General features: G+C 45.9%; 1 protein-coding gene across 1 annotated transcript in view; it reads left to right on the top strand.

Moving 5' to 3' along the window:
• Window positions 1–18,746, top strand: part of LOC126541473 (uncharacterized) — a 61,207-nt gene that overhangs the window by 29,309 nt on the left and 13,152 nt on the right. The window contains exons 8-11 of the mRNA XM_050188219.3: window positions 1,968–2,066; window positions 5,690–5,795; window positions 8,081–8,266; window positions 13,757–13,920. Of these exons, the coding sequence (XP_050044176.1) occupies window positions 1,968–2,066; window positions 5,690–5,795; window positions 8,081–8,266; window positions 13,757–13,920 (555 nt within the window). The remainder of the gene's footprint in view (window positions 1–1,967; window positions 2,067–5,689; window positions 5,796–8,080; window positions 8,267–13,756; window positions 13,921–18,746) is intronic.

Genomic DNA, 18,746 nt, shown 5'->3' with positions numbered 1-18,746 from the left:
CTGTAACCTCTAACAGCTTACTATGAACGCATTTTTTCATTCATCCTCGTCACTTCCACTGCCCTCGTCGTTTGACGAGCTCGGCTCGTTCGTGAACTTCCACAGCTGGCCATCCTCAGTGCCATCCATTACTGTTTGAGATTCGTGTCATTTTAAAGCACTTGACAGTAGTCTCAAACAAAAAGCACGCCACTCATTCAAAATTTATGTGAACACTTATTGCAGTGATGCCCTCTTAATGCACCAGAAAGCACGGTGCAGCCTCTAAGACAGCATGTTTCATTTAACTTTTTGTTCCAAAGTGTATTAAAAGCTGTAAAAAGAAAAGAAATCTGTCAATTAACAAGGAAGTAATTTACATGGAAAGAAAAGTTCAAAGAAAATGGTAAGCATGTTTCAAAAATCCATGTACCTTTCATGAATTGAGGCACGAACTAATATGCCTTATGGAATAGAGGCACAAAGATGTAATGTGACATCAAAAAACTTCCTTTTTGAAGCACCTAGTTCTGGCACCATGTAAATCCACCTACCAAGCCCATTATTAGCAAGAATGTGTCTTCGTTATCGGACGTGGGTGAGCGCATCCTGTGCTTGCTCACATGTCTATCCTTCCCAATGGTGGCGGTAGTGACCCTATGTGTGCACAAAGTTGTGGGCATTGTGCAAAAGGTCTATTCATGCTATTGCTATCAAGTGGGGTCAGCTATTTTAAAGCAAAGCTTTCTTTGCCTCTTCCTTCAACTTTCCCACTGCTGCTGCTGCTATGGGCTGCAAGGGGAGGGGGAGGGCGACAGGCGAAACTCCTTTTCACCCCACCACACCAAATGTGCACAGTGCCCTGCCAGATTAGCCGCTTGACAACTGTAATTATCCGTGACTCCGCTCAGAAGCATTGCAGAAGCTGCAGCGCTTCCCTTTTTACTAACGTGCGTGTGAGGTCAGAGGGGATGCAGATAGAACTGTAGAGAGGAGGAGAGGGAGAAGAGGCAGTTCCAATATAAGAGAGGGGGGAGGTGATGTGATAAGGCAAGGAAACCCCACTACTATACAACAGCGGTTGCGGGGAAACGGGATAAGCTTAAGTTCAAGATACGGTACAGTACATTGCTGCTATTTCTGAAAAATAAACGCCATGCAAATATGTCAAGCAGACAACTTGTGCAGGGCGTGCAGAAGCAGAGCCGCATTAATTAAAGCGCACCGCAGGGTCCAGGAGACACTACGGAAGCGGTCGACCGTCAAATCAACACTTCTGTGGCCACCGCATTAGTTTTGGGGCTATGGCATTGCTAGAGGCCGTGGATTTGATTCCAATCATGGCAGCTGCATTTCGACGGGGGTGAAATAGAAAACGTATGTGCACTTAGATTTTGGGACATGCTAAAGAACATCACGGTGTCAAAATTAATCCGGAGTCTGCCACTACGGCTTGCCTCATAATCCGAGTGCAGTTTTGGAACGTACAGCCCCATGATCCAATTCAAGTTTAATACTTCTGCCACAATACGATGTGCCATGTGAGCAAATGACAACGCTCAACCCTCAGAAGTTATAAAATATGGCTCACGACGACACCTCAAGCAAACACCTCTCCCTGTGTGTTCTGTGTACTACGCACACAAGCAGCAGTGGCGCACACAAGGTAACATTTAACATCAACTCACCACTCTCGTGTTAGCCTAAATGTTGAAATTAAGCTTTAGCCATCAACATCGCCGCTAATTATCATCTATCAAAGCATCCAGCACGGAAAGCTTCGCTTACATGAATTCCCACAGTGCGTGGGATCTGCATAAATTTTTGTTTGAGACTTAGAGTCAACTGCATTTATGTGCTATCCATTATGTCCAATTTCTTTTTTTCTTTGTGTGTTTGTGAGAGTTATATGAGAAACTTGGCTGACTCATTCACTAATAGACATTTGTGTTTAACTCTGGCCCATGTCACTCTATACCATTTTGCAGGCAGGCAGAGCTTGAGACAGCACTTCTTGAGAAAGATGCCCTGGTCAGGGCTCTGCAAGGACAATGTGAGGGGAAAGTCGCCGAGATTGAAGAGCTGAGGTGAGCAGTCCTTGTGGACATACCATATTTACACGATGTCGACTCGAATGTAAGTCGCCCCCCCTATATCGCGTGACAAGAAAAAAAAAAAGAGAGCATACCCGAGGGCGTATTCGATAACGAAAATTTATTAATAGCTGACATGGTCACTGGACTACTCATCTTCACTAGTGCTGCCATCATCATCGTTGCTACGGTCCCACAGCGTGTCGTCGTCCCGCGAAATTTCACATTTGGCAAATGACCGCACCACGACATCTTGTAGAACAACAGCCCATGCCGAATGCACCCAACCACACGCAGCTGTCAGGGAGGCTCTTTTGACACGTCCGGTTGGCGTAATTTCGCGGTCTTCTGCCGCCAGCCACTCGTACTCACGGCGGAGCAGGTCCTTAAAGGCGAAGATCCGGGCTTGTTTCATGACCATGTCACACTTCATTGGCAGGGACCGATCACGCGTTTCCGCGACGTACGCCGCAAGCTTAGCCTACAGCTCCGGAAGGCGTCCAGACTTCGGCATGTGGAAAATTTCTCACTTGCAGTCACAGGCGAAAATTTCGCTTCGCTGCAGTCGCCACTCTCGCGCCACTCGTTCAGAAACATAGAACTTGCTGCCCGTTGCGCAGCGATTTGTTTCTTCGGCTTAAAGGACGGGAGCCCTCTTGAACGCTGCTGTGAACGAGTGCCGAATTATTAGTGGGCCTGGAGCACTCGTGACGACTGAGGAAGCATAGAAGTAGCACGTAGCCGGCAGTCAAGTGGAACGGGTCAAACCAATGCTTTTCGTCAAACTATAGAGAAAGCTAAGCGGCTAAGCGCAACAGGCAAAGAGAAACCCGCGAGCGGTATCTGCTCTTCCATGTACTGCCAATACTCCCTGCAAGCGCCGCCGTTCTGAGGGTGCCGCCGTGAATGGAACAGCGGCGCTTCCATCAACTATCGATACCCCCTCATGAGTGTTGTGTGCACTGTAAACCTATCAAAAATGTTGAAAAACCCTTCCGAAAAGCGAAAAAACACACGGGATAGCGAAAAGCTACGGGTAGGGCCATATAGCAAACATAGAACTGTAACTACGTTGTAGCTCCCGCCGGTCTTGCTTTTTTGGTGGTGCCATGTTTTGGTTTCGATTGCAAGTCGACCCCTCACTTCACATTTTCAAATTTGAAAAAAGTGGTCGACTTACAATTGTGTAAATACGGTAACCTCTTGCATGCAGTTTTTACTATACAGATGAATGGTTCATCTGTTCATACAGATGAATACTCGTAAGGGAGTTGTGGTCATAGTGTGGTTGATATAATTTTCAAAATGCATTATATTCTGATAGGCCCTCATAGCTTGTGTCATTATGTTGTGAAATGTTGAGAGTTAATGTTTTTATTTGTGTGTGTCCCTTTGCACATCTGCTAACTGGGAACAGCTTTCCACGGCAGTCAGAACTCTCAAAAACGAACTACGCCAGTTGTTCCGCTACTGTAAATTTCTAGCAAGCATCTGGGCTTGGGGATAATACACGCCCTGTATTGTTTGCTTGTATTTTGTAATTGATTCTGTTTGCTCGTATTGTATGCCTGCATTTGGCTAATTGCTTCTGTTATTTTGTGTTATTTTTATGCATATTTTAACAAGAGGTCCCATTGCAGTATTCACACTAAGGGACCTCTTTCTGTACAGTCGAACCCGACTATATCGAACCCGTTTGCATCGAATTATTCTATATATCGAACAATTGCTGGTCACGGTATAGTTACAGTGAGTATATATAGCAAAAATTACGCTTACATCGAACAAATATTGCAGTCACTCCCGATATATCGAACCGTCAAGCGGCGGAAAAGTGCCCCCAGAAGTTGGCTTTCCCTCGCGGTGGCGGGGAAACCCGGCGGCGCGGCTCTATCCAACCGCTCTGCCTACCGTGACCGCACTGCCTCGGACTGTTCGGGCGAGTCGTCGACACTCCCCCTGTCGCGCATAATGGAGTCTATTAGGCCACATCCTCCCTCTTTCTCTCTCATTTTTCACTTCCCACTCCCTCTCCCCTGACGACGCTTCGCCGTGCTCCCTCACGGGTTGCAGAATCAAGCGTCCTTCCTTTCTTTAGATCACTATCTATCGACACTCCCCAGAAAAGAAATTATCCTGGCCCGCCTACAGCGCTTGCTCAGACAGCCAATCAGAGGCTCTTGTGCTCTCTTCGTGCAAGATGGCGAAAGTGCGAGTTGTCTGGCTGCTTTTCTGGTCTATCGTGTTTGTGCCTTGTGGGCCTTCTCCCGCAGTGTTGCCATGATGAAGCGGCAGAATTCGCTTTTCATCGTGAAGCTCGAAATCATAAATCGTGTCGAATGCGATGAGAAGTTGTATGTCCTCGCAGCGTGCGAGATTCCAATGAGCACTCTCGGCACGGTTAGGGCTAAAGTGGCCAGACTCGCAACCCGGTGCCTGTAGCGCCCGATGCGTACGCACGGCCGTGTACTAGGGGTTCTTCATACGTGCCGGTTTCCGCGTGCTCGGTGATGACTGTAAATTCTGATGAATGCGACGAAGCCGTTGCCAGTGTTGCCGAAGTTTGGAGCGAGCTGTCAAAATTTCCGGGACATTCGAATCAACGGTGGACGAGTTTGTGAGTGCAGATGATGGTGTCGCGACCACGGAAGAGCCCGGAAACGAAGACTACATCGCCGACATCGTACCGAGCACAAATGAAAGTAGGCACATTGAGGAAATCAACTACAGTCCTTTGCCCACATCCTCCGAAGTGATTGGTGCACTCGCATTAGTCCGGTGCTTCTGCGCGAATGCTGAAGGCTGCGGCCTCAGCTGCTCCGACTCTTTAGACAACGTGGGGAAGTGCGTGCGTCGCAGGCAGCGAAATTGCCCGAGCAGAAGAAAATGCAGGACTAATTTATGCGAAACTAAGCTAGTTTCTTCAATAAAGTGATCTTATAAATGGTATGTGCTTCTATGACATTCAGTTATTTAGCAGGCTTATATCGAATTATGCTCTATATCGAACTGATAGGTGTTTTTTTTTCGAGTTCGATATAGCCGGGTTTGACTGTATACCTTTCTCCATATGTAACCCCCCCATGTGACGTTCAATAAACTCAAACTCGTACAGTAGTAGCTTGTTCATGCGTTTAGGAAAAAGAAGCGAGAATAAACATACTGACCAAGAAAACATATGATTGGAAGTCACTAAAATATTTAACAGACTCAACTGTGTTTGACATGTACGTAAAGCGAAGCGTTGCCCGAATCATTGCAGCACGAGAAGTCGATGAGTGCTGCTCACATTGTCGTTTTGATGGCTTTGGCAAGCTTACATCTGTACTCCCTGAATTCTGCCTTGGCCAGCTGCTTCTTCGAGCGGAGCATTTTTGGCTGGAGATTACAACGTGCCAACTCAGTGCGAATAGTGCGGCATGAGATGCTGACGCTGGTAGGGCCCAAGCAACCTGAGACGCACATTTTGAAAGAATCTTTAATTTTCCAGACTGATTTAGAGTTTCTCTTTAGTGTCCCTTTAATAAGTTCGGCATGCAGGTTGGTGGTCTCTCGTGTATTGCATCTGACACAGCTGCTTTCAAGGATGCTGGTTGCATTGCTCTGTCTTGGTGCAGGCGTGCCCTGCTGACAGCCGAGAAGAACTGTGAGCGTGCGCGCAGGGACTATGCGGAGTTGCTGCGAACTTGGCAGGAATTTGAGAACACCAATGACGCTGGCGAGGTGAGTTATTGGCACAGGGCAGTGCCCTGTGGTCGAAATGGAATGGGAACTAGTGTGATGGAACTACAATGGAACCCAGTTGACACATTCCTCACTGCGGCGTTTGCTGTTGCGTTTTCCTGTTGCGACTCCCATCTATTGTGTTCCCCTTGGATATGTCACCATTCTGTAATGTTTTCGGATATTTTGTTGCGCTGGAACATGGCGGTCACATAAATTTAGGGACACAGCCAGTTGGTATATTGTTGCAACAAGCGACCCGCACTTTGCAACAAGCAACTGGCACATTGCAACAAGGGATCAAAGTTTGCAATATGCGACCGAAGCTGCACAAGCCAAGCACTGCAAAAGCATATAGGGAGAAAACATGCACAGAGCAGTTGGCAAAGTACCCGATGTGTGCATCCGTTAAATCCTACCTGGAACTACACATACAGGACCAGGTCCGCCCAGCACAGGGCTACATTTATTACAACGAAGCTGTTTATAGCGAGAGTTTCGTGGAGTTTTCATGTGTGCCAGAAAAAACTATCATCATCAGCAATGGTTTGTGCCACTGCTCGCTTGTTTGTCGTCGCCGTCTTCCACAGCTGGCTTGTTGGCGCCCCTCAGTGCAACCGCATGAATGCGCTCGTGCCACAGCTCACAAGTTCGTCATCGTCTCCTCTTCCACAGCCGGGTCCGCTGCCCCTCATCATGCCAGTATTTCCAGGTTGCCCCTCTCGCTCGTGCCACTGCTTGTGCCTTCGTCGTCTTTTTCCATAGCTAGCTCCGATGGCGCTCATCATGCCAGCGTTACCATACTGCCCCTCCCTCTTTGAAGGCACTGCCAGTTGGTGCGGTGATTTCGATGTCAAATTCTTTGTCCCAATATATCGTTTGTGCCTTTGTTATCGTCTTCTTCCACGGCGGGCTTCAATGCCGCTGATCTTCACTCTATGGAGGTGCTGATGGCACTGGCCCACTGCTAGTCGGTGCAGTGATTTCGAAGACAAATTCTTTGATTCATTATATCGCGAAATGAAAACACAAATGTATATAATGAATGTATAAAAATTAATGTGTGCGTGCCTACCTTTCGTCACGATGACCACCGATCAAGACAATAAATGTGTTCGTACCTTAGTTCAAAATCCTGTGTCACCTCTTTGTCATGTGCTACACAGGCCAATCTGCACGACAGACGAAAGGGGAGACTGCTGTTAGATACGGGCTATTAAATAGCATCAGTCAAATTCTCCGAATGTAGCCACTCCGTGCTGAGCACCCGGCATCTTTTTTATGCGAGCTTCAGCATGACACAAGTCCTTGTTTGCACGACGCCACAACGCTTTCTTAGCTCTCTGGCACAGCGTCGAAATGATGTTGATGTTGATGTGGCTTCTCGCGCAAACGCACAGCGTGCTTGGAGGTCGTTGTTCTGATCTCTGAGGCATGTCGTTCTGCCGGGCCGCCCGATGGAGACGACACCGCCGTGCTTGCACGACGAAAAGTGGAAACACTACGTGTTAACCGATACGTGCGCAATAAGCTGGTACAGTTTATGCAGATACAAAACATTATATTCAATGGTCACTGAGTCGGGGATTTAACTTTACTACTTTTAAAACGATACTACTGTTTAAGTGGGTACGGTTTAACGAGGTTTTACTGTATACTGTTCACGATCGCATGTGCCTCGCGCATTTTCTTGTTTACATGTGATCTAGCGGTCGGAGAACGTATCATACGATCGCAGTTTGGCGACGTACTGAACATTGGTACCGAAAATCTTGTTTTCTGGGATAGTATGAAGGAGTGAAAAATGAGTGTAACTCTATTGTTTTTTTTGTGTGTGTATGTGTGTTCTCAATTGCGAACGTTCGTGCCGGGGAAATGTATGTAACGGCAATGTATTAACGAGCTTTTACTGTATTTGGTATTCACACACCCCTAATTCATTGGCTAATTCAGTGGGCAATGGTACTTTAAGACAACTGGCATGTGACTTGTCACTGGTATTTTCACATTGCATGCTGGTCTAGCGCAATGATGGTATGCTAAGCTCATGGCTGCAGCGAGGCGCATAGTGCTGCACACCATGGCATGCAAAAGTGAAAGTATCCCTAAGAATGATCCACCTGTAATGTGGGCGCAAGTTGCACCCAACAGTAAAATGAACTTGCACATGAACTAAAGAAACTGCCTCTGAGGCACACCATCCTGCTAAGAGTAAAAATCAAAAATTAGTCTTTTGAGTGCTCAGTGCATTGAGTGTTCACAGGGAAGCTTTTGACGACACGCAGCGGACATTTGTGCGTGTGGAACAGCAGTCCGGCGCGGCTGCATGGCGCGATGCGGAGAAGTTGCGCCGCCATTCCGAGAGGCAGGCACAAGAACTGGCTGAACGTGAGAGCCAGGTCGAGGTGCTCCGACAAGAGGTGGAGCGACTCAGGAAGGACCTGGAGATGCTGGCTCCTCTCCAAGCACAGGTAGGAAATGGCGACAATTTTTGGAGTGCAATCGATTTCAAACTGGCTTAAGGTTAAAGGGACCCTGAAACAATATTGATGATTTTGTACAAACTTACTTAGATTTCAAATATCTCGCTTGGAAGAAAATATATGAGAGAATACCATGGTCCTAATTAGGTCATTTATTATGGGCCTTCGTAGTAATTTCACATAATAATAAAGTGTTTTTAAGAATATGCAGACATCTTCAAAGGCTCACTGCACATGCTAAAGCTAAGCAAATGCCAACAAAGTAATTGTGATTATCACAAATAAATACCAAAGTTGGGAAGAAAAAACTATGTGGCAGTGGTTAGCCTACATTTGATCTAATTAATAATCTATCACATTTAAGAAAAAGCGGGAAGCTTTAGGATGTAGCGGTGATATTACTAAAAAAAATGATGCCTAGTTTACTGAAATCAGCTGATGCAAACATTATCAAAACTTCAGTAAGGCAGAAGCACTTGACGAAAAAAAGAAAGTTGAGAAAATTGCACTTAAAGTTTTACTGCCACTACCTCTTTTGTCCATTGAACATATGGAAAACCTTTAGGCTCTAGCATGTTACGCAGGTGTTGCTGAGCACAAGGACACCAAATTTACTGAAATTGATTCATGAAAACTATCAAACCTTTCATAAGACAAAGGCCCTTGGCGAAAAAACGCATCGAGAAATTCAGTTTCAAGTTTTCACTTTCAAGCGTCGCCCCTTATACGGAACTGCTGCTTAAACGGAGCCTCATGATTGGTTGGTTTTGTATTCATGCAATGCTCTTGAACCATGCAACTTTCAGGACACATCTACAGTAAACGACCGATTTTTCGGACCCTCTAGGGAACGTAAAAACGTCCGAAAATTCAGGCAGTCCGAAAAAATGAATGCATGCAAAAAAACGCACCTCTTTTCTTTTTTTCTTGGATCTAGAGGTAAAGGGCGAAGTACCACGCTTCCGAAACCCTGCCAAAGCATCAATGACCGTGCTATAAAAAGAGGCGTTCAAAAACTCTGTATGCAGCCGACTGCCGGTTTATTATGTACATGTCCATCGTCGGGCAGCCAGTGTTATTGCTGCAGTGGCTTAAAGAACTTGTTGATTGTTTGGACGGCGTTCCGGTTGCATGCGATCATATTCACCTCGATCTGAGCAAGGGTTATGTCAGCACTGTACACCGAGGAAAGAGTCAACAGTGCTCGCGTCAACTCGGCGCTTGTAGGCGGCGCAGGCATTGGCTCCTCATTTTCAACATCAGAGTCTACTGAATCCCCCACAACCTGACGGACTATTCCCTCGACAGTCAGTTCTGCGCAGAAGTTGAGCTCGTTGTCAGCGTCAACAAACTGTTCAAAAGTTATTTCCGTGGGTACGGTACTGCTTTCCGCGCTTCGATGCCATCGGCGAGGACGACGAAGACGAAGTGGGGGCCATCGAAGGCAAGCGAAATCCTCAAGTTGCAAACAGTGGAGTTTGCTGACGAGCGTCGAAGCACCTAGGCCTAGCGTCGCAGAGCACACTTGACACAACAGCACAACCACACACCACGCTAGCCAAAACGTGGCCTGCGCAAACAAACGAAATAGCACCACAGAACACCTATATAGCGCCGCTCCGGAAACTGCGCCGGAGGCGGAAGTGCGGCCATTTGCGGCGATGAACATAGCCAGCGTGGCCAGACCAAATAGGTGTGTGACGGCTAGATTCGGCTTGTTGTGGTTCAAAGCGGTGATATGCTTGGGCTGCAAGTCGATTTCCTTCGCAAGGGCGCCGTGCGAGGAGCCAAAAAGTCCGGAAAATTGGACGGCGGGGGGTTTGAGCGTCCGAAACTTCAGATGTCCTTATACATTGATTCTATGGGGCTCGTGGCGGTGCCGCGAAGACGTCCGAAATATCAGGCATGTCCGAAAATTCAGTCGTTGACTGTAATCTGAGTTGCTGCTTACAAATATGCAATTAAGTTTTTTTCTAAAGTCAATAAAAAAAAGAAGTAACAATTTTTCTTGCGTTAAAAATTTGGCACGTGACTTGCAAAAAATGTACTGCAACAGGATAGCTGAAAGTAAGCAGGTATGCTCCTGGATGTTCAAATACTGCAAGTTAGCACTTGGGTATTTGTATCTGTACTTTAGCCAGTTATGAAATTCTAAAGTTGCATGTAGCTTTACAAATATGAATTTTTGTTAGTGATTTCTACAGGATTTCAAAATACTTCAGTGTCCTAAGACACCATATCATAGTTTTTGTGCACTCTCTGACTTGTCTGCATTCAAGGAAAAAAAGAATGACAATAATTGAATGAGTAGAAGGGACACACTGCTGACCCCAACATTTGATACCTTAAAAACGCTATACTTGAGGAAAACAAAGAAACTTAAAAGAAAACTGGGAAAATATAAATTTCAAGCTTCAAAACCGGGAAATAATAATTGCAATATAATTAAAAATGCAAAAATGTTCTGCTGATGTAGACATTAGGCACACGTATAGCCTCCTACAAAATCTGGAAGGCACCAGCACGAACCCGCGTACGTGCGAGAGGCACAGGAATAGGCATCGGCACATCGTCTATGGTCTCCCAAGTAAGCGTACACGTTGGGATAGTGGGCAATGTTTTGCTTCGCTGCTGCATTATTGCCGATGTGGTATGAGATTGCGCGACGCAGTGACTTATCTCCGGCGGAATCTTGTCGGCTCGTCTAAACCTTGGGATAACTGCCTCCTCTTTCTTGCCATAGGAAGCAGAGACGGCTTGTGCTTCGCTTTTCGTGACACGTATTCGGTTTCAAACTTTCTTTATTTTTCTTTTAGAGAGGGTCCATTCGTCGCTTATGTTCCGAATACAATGAACAAAGAAACGGATTATCAGCGGTTTTCAAAGTGGCCCACTGACAAGCCTAGCAGACAAGCTCGTCTGCTAGGCCTAGTTACTATAGCAACAGCCAATCAGAAGGCGCGTCTCAGTGCATTGGCGCACTGAGCCAAGGAGGGCCGCATGTATTGTCGGCTTCGTCAGACCGACCCCCGATTGTTCTACGTTTGCACTTTTTCTATGCAGCCATTGTCGGCAAGGATGTGAGGAACTGAAAGGCGGAACTTTGAGCTTTCGAACGATGCCAAGATGGCGGCGCTCAGCAGCGGGAAGGACTAGAAATAGCTCCGTGAACTCCAGTGTTTCTGCGTGATTTTGGGGTCGTTTCTCACAGTCCACACTGACGAAATAAATTTTTTTTTTTATGCTTAGGGTGTGTTTCAGGGCAAATCGTTTTGATAATGTGTAGATTAGGCATTACAGATGCCGAAACAAGTAGTTCCGAAAAATGTGATTACTTTTTTTCGCAATTTTCAGTTTTTAAGACCCTCGCCCCCCCCTTAATTGATGCATCGAAGTGCTCCTCGTAAGGGGTGTAATTTATTATAAGGTTTTAAAAATGTACATTGCCACTGATCACAGCATGCCTCAACTGAATTTTCAGCCGCCCCTGACCAGGTGACGCGAGGTGACCATATTGCGGCAGTAGGGCGAGCTGTCCGGTTGGCTGCCCAGGGTGTGTCGTCTATAATTTTCCAACTTTATGGCAAACAAATGTTGTTTGTAATAGATAAAAACTAACAGGAAGAGAATGTGCAAGGACAATTTATCGCTACACTCAAGACTTCCGTCACACAGCAAAAGTCGTCTGCTTGTGTTACAACATACTCTGTGTTGACGACAGCTCCATGGTCAGTGTTGGTCTCAATCTTTCTTTTCGCAAGCACCGTAGCTCACCCTTGTTAGATTGTGGGCTGCAAACGTAACAAATGGCAATATGTCAAGCTGTGACATCGTGTACCTCAGCAAGGCAGCAGACTAGTGGAGTGGTTACGGTTCATCGGACTGTCGGCATTTGAATGGCGCCAGGATTTGCGTGTTTGCAGCCGTGACTTTATGCCAGAGGATTGCTACCATAATAGTGTTTCACGTGTCTGGTATTCAGGTAAACGCAAGCGCAAGCAGGCTGAGTCTGGACATTTCATGGGGTGAGCAGAGGTGCAAACGTCAACGATCTGTGCAGTGAAGTCACCTGGTGCCCCAGAGCTCAACCAAACACAGAACTAATATGGCAATAACGAAGCGTATTGCACTTTGCTGCTGGTGTAGATTTTTGGCAGTAGCGTAATCGTGAACACATTGTTTTTCTAAATGTTTAAAATGTTTTACACTTGGTTAGAGCAATTAGCTCTTTGGCTGGTTAAGCTCTGTGCCACCAGGTGGCTGGACCGTGCAGAACGATTGGACCGCTCACTTGCACGCTGGCCCCAAGGCAACCAGAAGTAGATGATGTGGCGTCTCATCATGGCGAATGACAAAGAGCCAGTGAAGGCGGAGCTTAGCCCGGGTCACACTGCAAACAAGTTGAGAAGGAAATGCATGACTAAGGAGGAGGGTAACTTGTAATCATCCGTAGCTCTCTTAATATGAGACGCTTGACACAAATGGTGGTGGGAATGATTTACTGTAGCTGTACCCTACGTGTCTACAAAATTTGTCCGAAGTGTTTCAGGGACCCTTCAATGCTCCCACGTTTACGCGAATGTGGGAGAATTAACGTAAAGACTTTGTTTGCAGTGATAGCTGTTCTGGGCTTATTCTCCTAGTTGCATTGATGTGTGCCAGGGCAGCTGGTGTCCATTACTGGAATCCCAAGGTGCTTTGCTAGAATTTCATGAAGGAAGTTTAGAAAGTTGCATTGCTCCGCGAGGACTCAGACTTTAGACCTCAGATTACCAGTCAGATTTTACCTCCCAGGTACTCCGCCAATACTGTAGCAAAGAATACTGTGCCTAGACAACGCTGTGCCTAGGCAACGTGGCCTTTTGAGCTCTCTTAAGTTTCAGGTGCTTGAATGCTTGCATTGGAAACATGGCTTACCTGTGCACCACATTTCTTGGGAACTTGGTACAGTTTTTGTCATTTCCTGTGGTATGGAAAGGGTCAAATCTTTCTGACCTTCTACTAGCAGCAAGCACGCTGCTCATTGTGTAACTCACAATTGCCTCATCTTCAGAACATTTACTTGCTTAACAAAATCGGGAAACTCTTTATGCACGTCAGAATGACTGAACTGATTTTGACATTGCCTTCATTTTATACATAAATATCTAGTCATCTTTTTTGTTCCTTCTTTTCTTTGTTTTCTCTCTATATTTTTTTGCCCACTCTCTCTCCTCGGGCCTTCAAATCCTTCATCTCTCTTTTCCATGCATAGTAGCATGTGAGCGACCATACACATGCTGGCCGACGTCACTGCATTTCATTGCCGAATTTTCACTGTGTCCCTCACAGGATCCAAGTTATTCAGAGACCTGAAGTCTCCCCGGGTTAAATACATGGGTAAACATGAATGCTGATGATGATCACGTGGCAGGGTCATTCAAGCAGCCATCACATGCGTATTACGCAAATGAATATCCCTATTTCGTGTGTCCGCAGGTGGAGGTGTACCGCACAGACTATGATACGGAGCGAAACCTGCGCCGGCAACTGGAGACAACAGTGCAGCAGCATTTGAACACCATTGAGGAGCTCCGTGAGCAGATCACCGCTCTGCAGGAGCCGCCATCAGAGCAGAGGAGTAGTCGCAGTAGCAACCAGAGGTAAAGCACAATGCTTTTGGAAGAAACAACAGTGTATTAGTTAAGACAATTGTACCTGTAGGTGGTACTGGAGTCCTTTGATACTTTTTTACCTTTTGTTACTTATAAACTTCTCCATCACGCTATACGAGAGCTTTATACACTGCCAACTGTGGCCATGTGGCGGTAGCACTAGTTCAGAAGAGGCACATTGACGGGCGGTGCGCTTGGCAAGCAGCACAGCAGCTGGCTGATGCGGTAGTGTGATTTTTTTAGCGTTTTTACACGCTCTTTCTGCCTTTAAGCTTGTGCACAGAAGTTCAAATGGTCCTCAGGTTCTAGAAGAACGTTGCTGAAGGCCTGTTGCATGCAGCAGTGTTGTTCCGGCTACAGAGGGATGGGTGAAACCAATGGCCAACCTACTTGAAATCAGCCGCTGAGCGAAAATATCAGACAGAAAACACGATTGCTGCAGCATTTGTCCTTGTACTATATATGCTGACTGTCCCAGCTAACGTTAATCAAGCTGTTAAAAAAATTAAAGTTAAAAAAAATGCAGTGTTAGATATGACGAGACCTTCGGTGCTCAGTTGGCAGACCCTGTTTTATTTATTATTTCTTATTTTTTTAGCTTGGCTAATGTTAGCTGAGACACCCTATATTAATTCGCGCTTAAAGTGCATTAAAATGTGCTTCTGAAGTTGAAATGTATAATTTTCAACCCTTGCCAGCTGTTCAAACCTAGTTTGGGGCTGTGGTATCGTTAGTGAAGGTTAGGCCCATCTCAGCAGACAAGTTCATGCACTGACTACTCATCGACTTGGAACTAAGTGATAAGTAATTGGGACGAAGAAAACTGCTTTTGTAGTTCAGTTCTGGCCACAGCGATTTGAAGTGTTGTATGGTGCACATACAAGAAGGAGAAAGTTGGAACACGGTGCAAAGCCAATGTCTGTATGTCATCATTGTCGATTGAAGGCTGCCGGTTGTACTCGCCAGTGCTTCTATGAATGAAATGTGCCTACATATAGTGGCAGCTCTGTTTGTATTGTTCATGACCTATAGAGGAGGCTGTGATATCCTTATACTCAAAAAATTTGTTTGCCTCTTATGCAACAAGTGTCGTCGTAGCCTTTGTGCCATTCAACTTCATTAATCATCATCACAACCTCTAGGTACGTGCAGACCCTGTGAACACTGCTTTCAGAATGCATTGTACGTACGTAATTCTGACATACCTTTTTTCCTAATTAATAGATCTGAAAATTGCCTGCATGGTAAATTGAATACGAAAGCTAAGTGCATTTAGGGTGTTGGCTACTGTCAGAGCCAGAGTCATAGCCATTGTCATCACAAGATCATGGCACCACAAGTTTTTGCAGGGGTTGGTGGTGATGGTATAGCATCTTTATTCTGTAAACCAGTTTACAAAAGTTATTTTAGATGCTAAACTTAAGTCATGTCATGTGTTTTTGGCTTTCAGGAGACTTGCATTCGTCGCAAGACAAGCTGGCGAAGTGGTTAGTCGAGGCTTAGGCTACCATCCCATTTGTGATCGTTGCTCAGCTTTTCAGAATACAGTCGAACCCGGCTATATCGAACTCGCAAGAAAACGCCTATCAGTTCGATATAGAGCATAATTCAGTATAAGCCTGCTAAATAATTGGATGTCATAAAAGCTCATACCATTTATAAGATCACTTTATTGATGAAACTAGCTTAGTTTCGCATGAAATAGTCCTGCATTTTCTTCTGCTTAGGCAATTTCGCTGCCTGCAGCACATGGACTTCTCCACATTGACTAAGGAGTCGGAACAGCTGAGGCCACAAATTTCTGCATTCGTGCAGAAGCACCAGACTTGTATGAGCGCACCAATCACTTCAGAGGATGTGGGTAAAGGACCGTCGTTGCTTTCTTCATTGTGCCCACTTTCACTTGTGCTCGGTAAGATGTCGGCTATGTAGTCTTCATTTTCTGGCTCTCCCGTGGTCGTGACACCATCATTTGCACTCATAAACTCGTCCACTGTTGATTCGTCAACAGCTTCCGGAAATTCTGATAGCTCGCTCCAAACTTTGGCAACACTGGCAACGGCTTCGTCGCATTCATCAGAATATACAGTCATCACTGAGCACGCAGAAGCCGGCACGGCTGAAGCAATTTCGGATGAACCACTCGTGCATGGCCGTGCGTACGCGTCGGGCACCACGGGCACCGGGTCTCGAGTTTGGCCGCTTTAGCACTAATCTCCCCCTTATTCTTCAAGATCGTGCTGAGAGGGCTCCTCGGAATCTTGCACACTGCGGGGACATCCGACTTCTAACCGCGTTCAACCCGATTTATGATTTCAAGCTTCTCGCCTAAAGGCAAATTCTGCTCTTCATCACTGCAACACTATGAGAGAAGGCCCACAAGGTGCATATACAATGAACCAGAAGAGCAGTGAGACAACTCGCACTTTCGCCATCTTGCACGACGAGGGCACAAGAGCCTCCGATTGGCTGTCTGAGCAAGCGCTGTGGGCGGGCCAGGATCATTTTTTGCAGGGGGTTGTCGACGGCTTGTCCGAGGCAGCGCGGTCATGGTAGAGAGAGCGGTTGGATGGAGCCGCGCCTCCGGGTTTCCCCGCCACTTGATGTTTGATATATCGGTAGTCGCTGCTATTTTTGTTCGATATAAGCGTCATTTTTGCTATATATACTCATTGTAAATAAACTGTGTCCAGAAATTATTCGACATATAGAATAATTCTATGTAAACGGGTTCGATTGTATACGGAATTTCAAATGCAGTGAACTGCACGGAGGGAAACATCTAATCCAGACTGCTCTAAAGAACTCTGTGGCAGTGACGATAACCTTTAGAGGGGCCATCACATGGTTGTCCAGCTATTCCCAGTTTATCATTGTAACTGCTCATAAGAGTTGCTTGTTGGGCTAGTTGGTACATGGTTATACTAGGAGAATGCCAGCAAACTTAAAAAAGGGAAAAAAGAATCAAGAGGCAGACATAGACAAAGCGACAAAAAAAGTGGCGGGACCGGCCGCCTTCCTGCAGAATCCAAAATCCAGCAGACTGCTGTACAGTTCAACTCCTATATTATAATATGCAAATATGCATTTTCTACTGTACTGAATGCGCTCAAGTTTTGCTGGTTGCCTTGGAGACTTGTATGGCTTGACATGCAAAATAAAATTCAGGATCTAAGATTTTATGTAATGGCCTTTAACTCGTTCCCTGCCATGGGGAAAATAGGTATCTTTTGCAGGTTAAGCCAGATTTTTTTTTTCTGGAGGAACTACTGCACTCAATATTTTATGTAATGCATAAACAAAAGACCGCACTTTTTACGGTTTAGTTTTATTAACAAGATGTATGTCATAAAAAAAGATATAAATTGCCAGAATCAAGATTGTGGGATTAAATTGGACAAAGTTTAAGACGACTTGCTTGTGTCTACAGTGAAACCTCGTTAAACCGTAGTTGACCAGAAGTCTGAAAAAGTACGTACTAAACGGTGTTACTGTTTAACCTAAATAGCACCAGATCGCCCACTCACCTGTCTAAAACGGTACTCGGAACTCGGATAAAGTGCAATAAAAGGGTAAAAAAGCATGCAGTATTTATTCACTTTGCGCGACACAAGTGTTATTTTCGTTTGATGTCGCGGCAGCCTAGCAGCGACAACAGCGGCCTGGAACTTACTGAAGCTGCCTGCCAACTTTTCAGCCAGCCCCCTCTTCTCGGCAAACACTTTCATGGCAGCCTCGTTGGCGTTACGTATTCTCCGTGCACGTACGCGGTAGCGCTGCAGAAGTCACGGGGCACCTTTTTCATTGCGGGGTTCTGTTCTCATCGCGACAATTGCATTCAAGAGGCTGGCGTAATGCGCAGCTTCTGCCACTGCCGTGCCTGAATCGCCCTTACTGTCGCTTTCCATGTTGTCTTCATCACTTGTGCTAGTCCACACTTCGGCAACAACAGAAGCAACGATGGCAAAAGTCGAACTTCGTAGCTGACATTTCTTCGCGATTGCAGCAGCGCTGCCGAGCAACTTCTTCGCATTCCACACGCCACACGCTGTAGTCAACAGCAAATCCCTGTTGCGTGCCAGCGCTGACTTCTTTGTGTCACGTTCGACAGCACGAACAATGTCTAATTTTTCTTCTATGCTGAGCACCCGGCGTCTTTTTTATCTGAGCTCCGGCATGACGCGAGTCCTTGCTTCCACGACGCCACAGTGCTGTGGCACGGCACCAAAATGATGTGGTGTTGATGTTGATGTGGCTTCACACGCAAACGCACAGGGCGCTTGGAGGCCGGTGTTCCGATCTCTGAGGCTTGTTCTGCCGGGCCGCCCGATGGAGACGATGCACTGCCGTGTTTGCGCGACGAAAAATGGAAACACTACGTGTTAACCAACACGTACGCAATAAGGTGGTGCAGTTTATGCGGACACAAAACACATTATGTTCAATGGCCACTGAGTCGGGGATTTGACTTTACTACTTTTAAAATGAAACTACTGTTTAAGGGGGGACATGGGGATCAAAGCTAACTTTTTTATTTACCAGCCGATTTTGATGAAATTTTGCACAGGTGTTAATAATATCACATAAACAAAACTGTGAAAGTATGGCTGCAATATCTGAAGTACGTTTTTGTTTACAAAATTTTTCTGCTTTCATTTTTGCAATATGCCTGCACACCTGTATATTGATGCTAGGAGTTCAAGCAAACATTGATAGCACTCCTATATGTATCCTCCACACAGTGACATTCCTGCAATTTTTTTAGCCTAACAGATTTTTTTTTTATATTCTCATTCTTTGGTAGCTACTTCATC

This window comes from Dermacentor andersoni, chromosome 2 (genome assembly GCF_023375885.2).
Source record: "Dermacentor andersoni chromosome 2, qqDerAnde1_hic_scaffold, whole genome shotgun sequence".
Lineage (NCBI taxonomy): Eukaryota > Metazoa > Arthropoda > Arachnida > Ixodida > Ixodidae > Dermacentor > Dermacentor andersoni.
The sequence above is the reverse complement of the archived record's forward strand: the minus strand, read 5'-3'. Positions and strand labels throughout refer to the sequence as shown.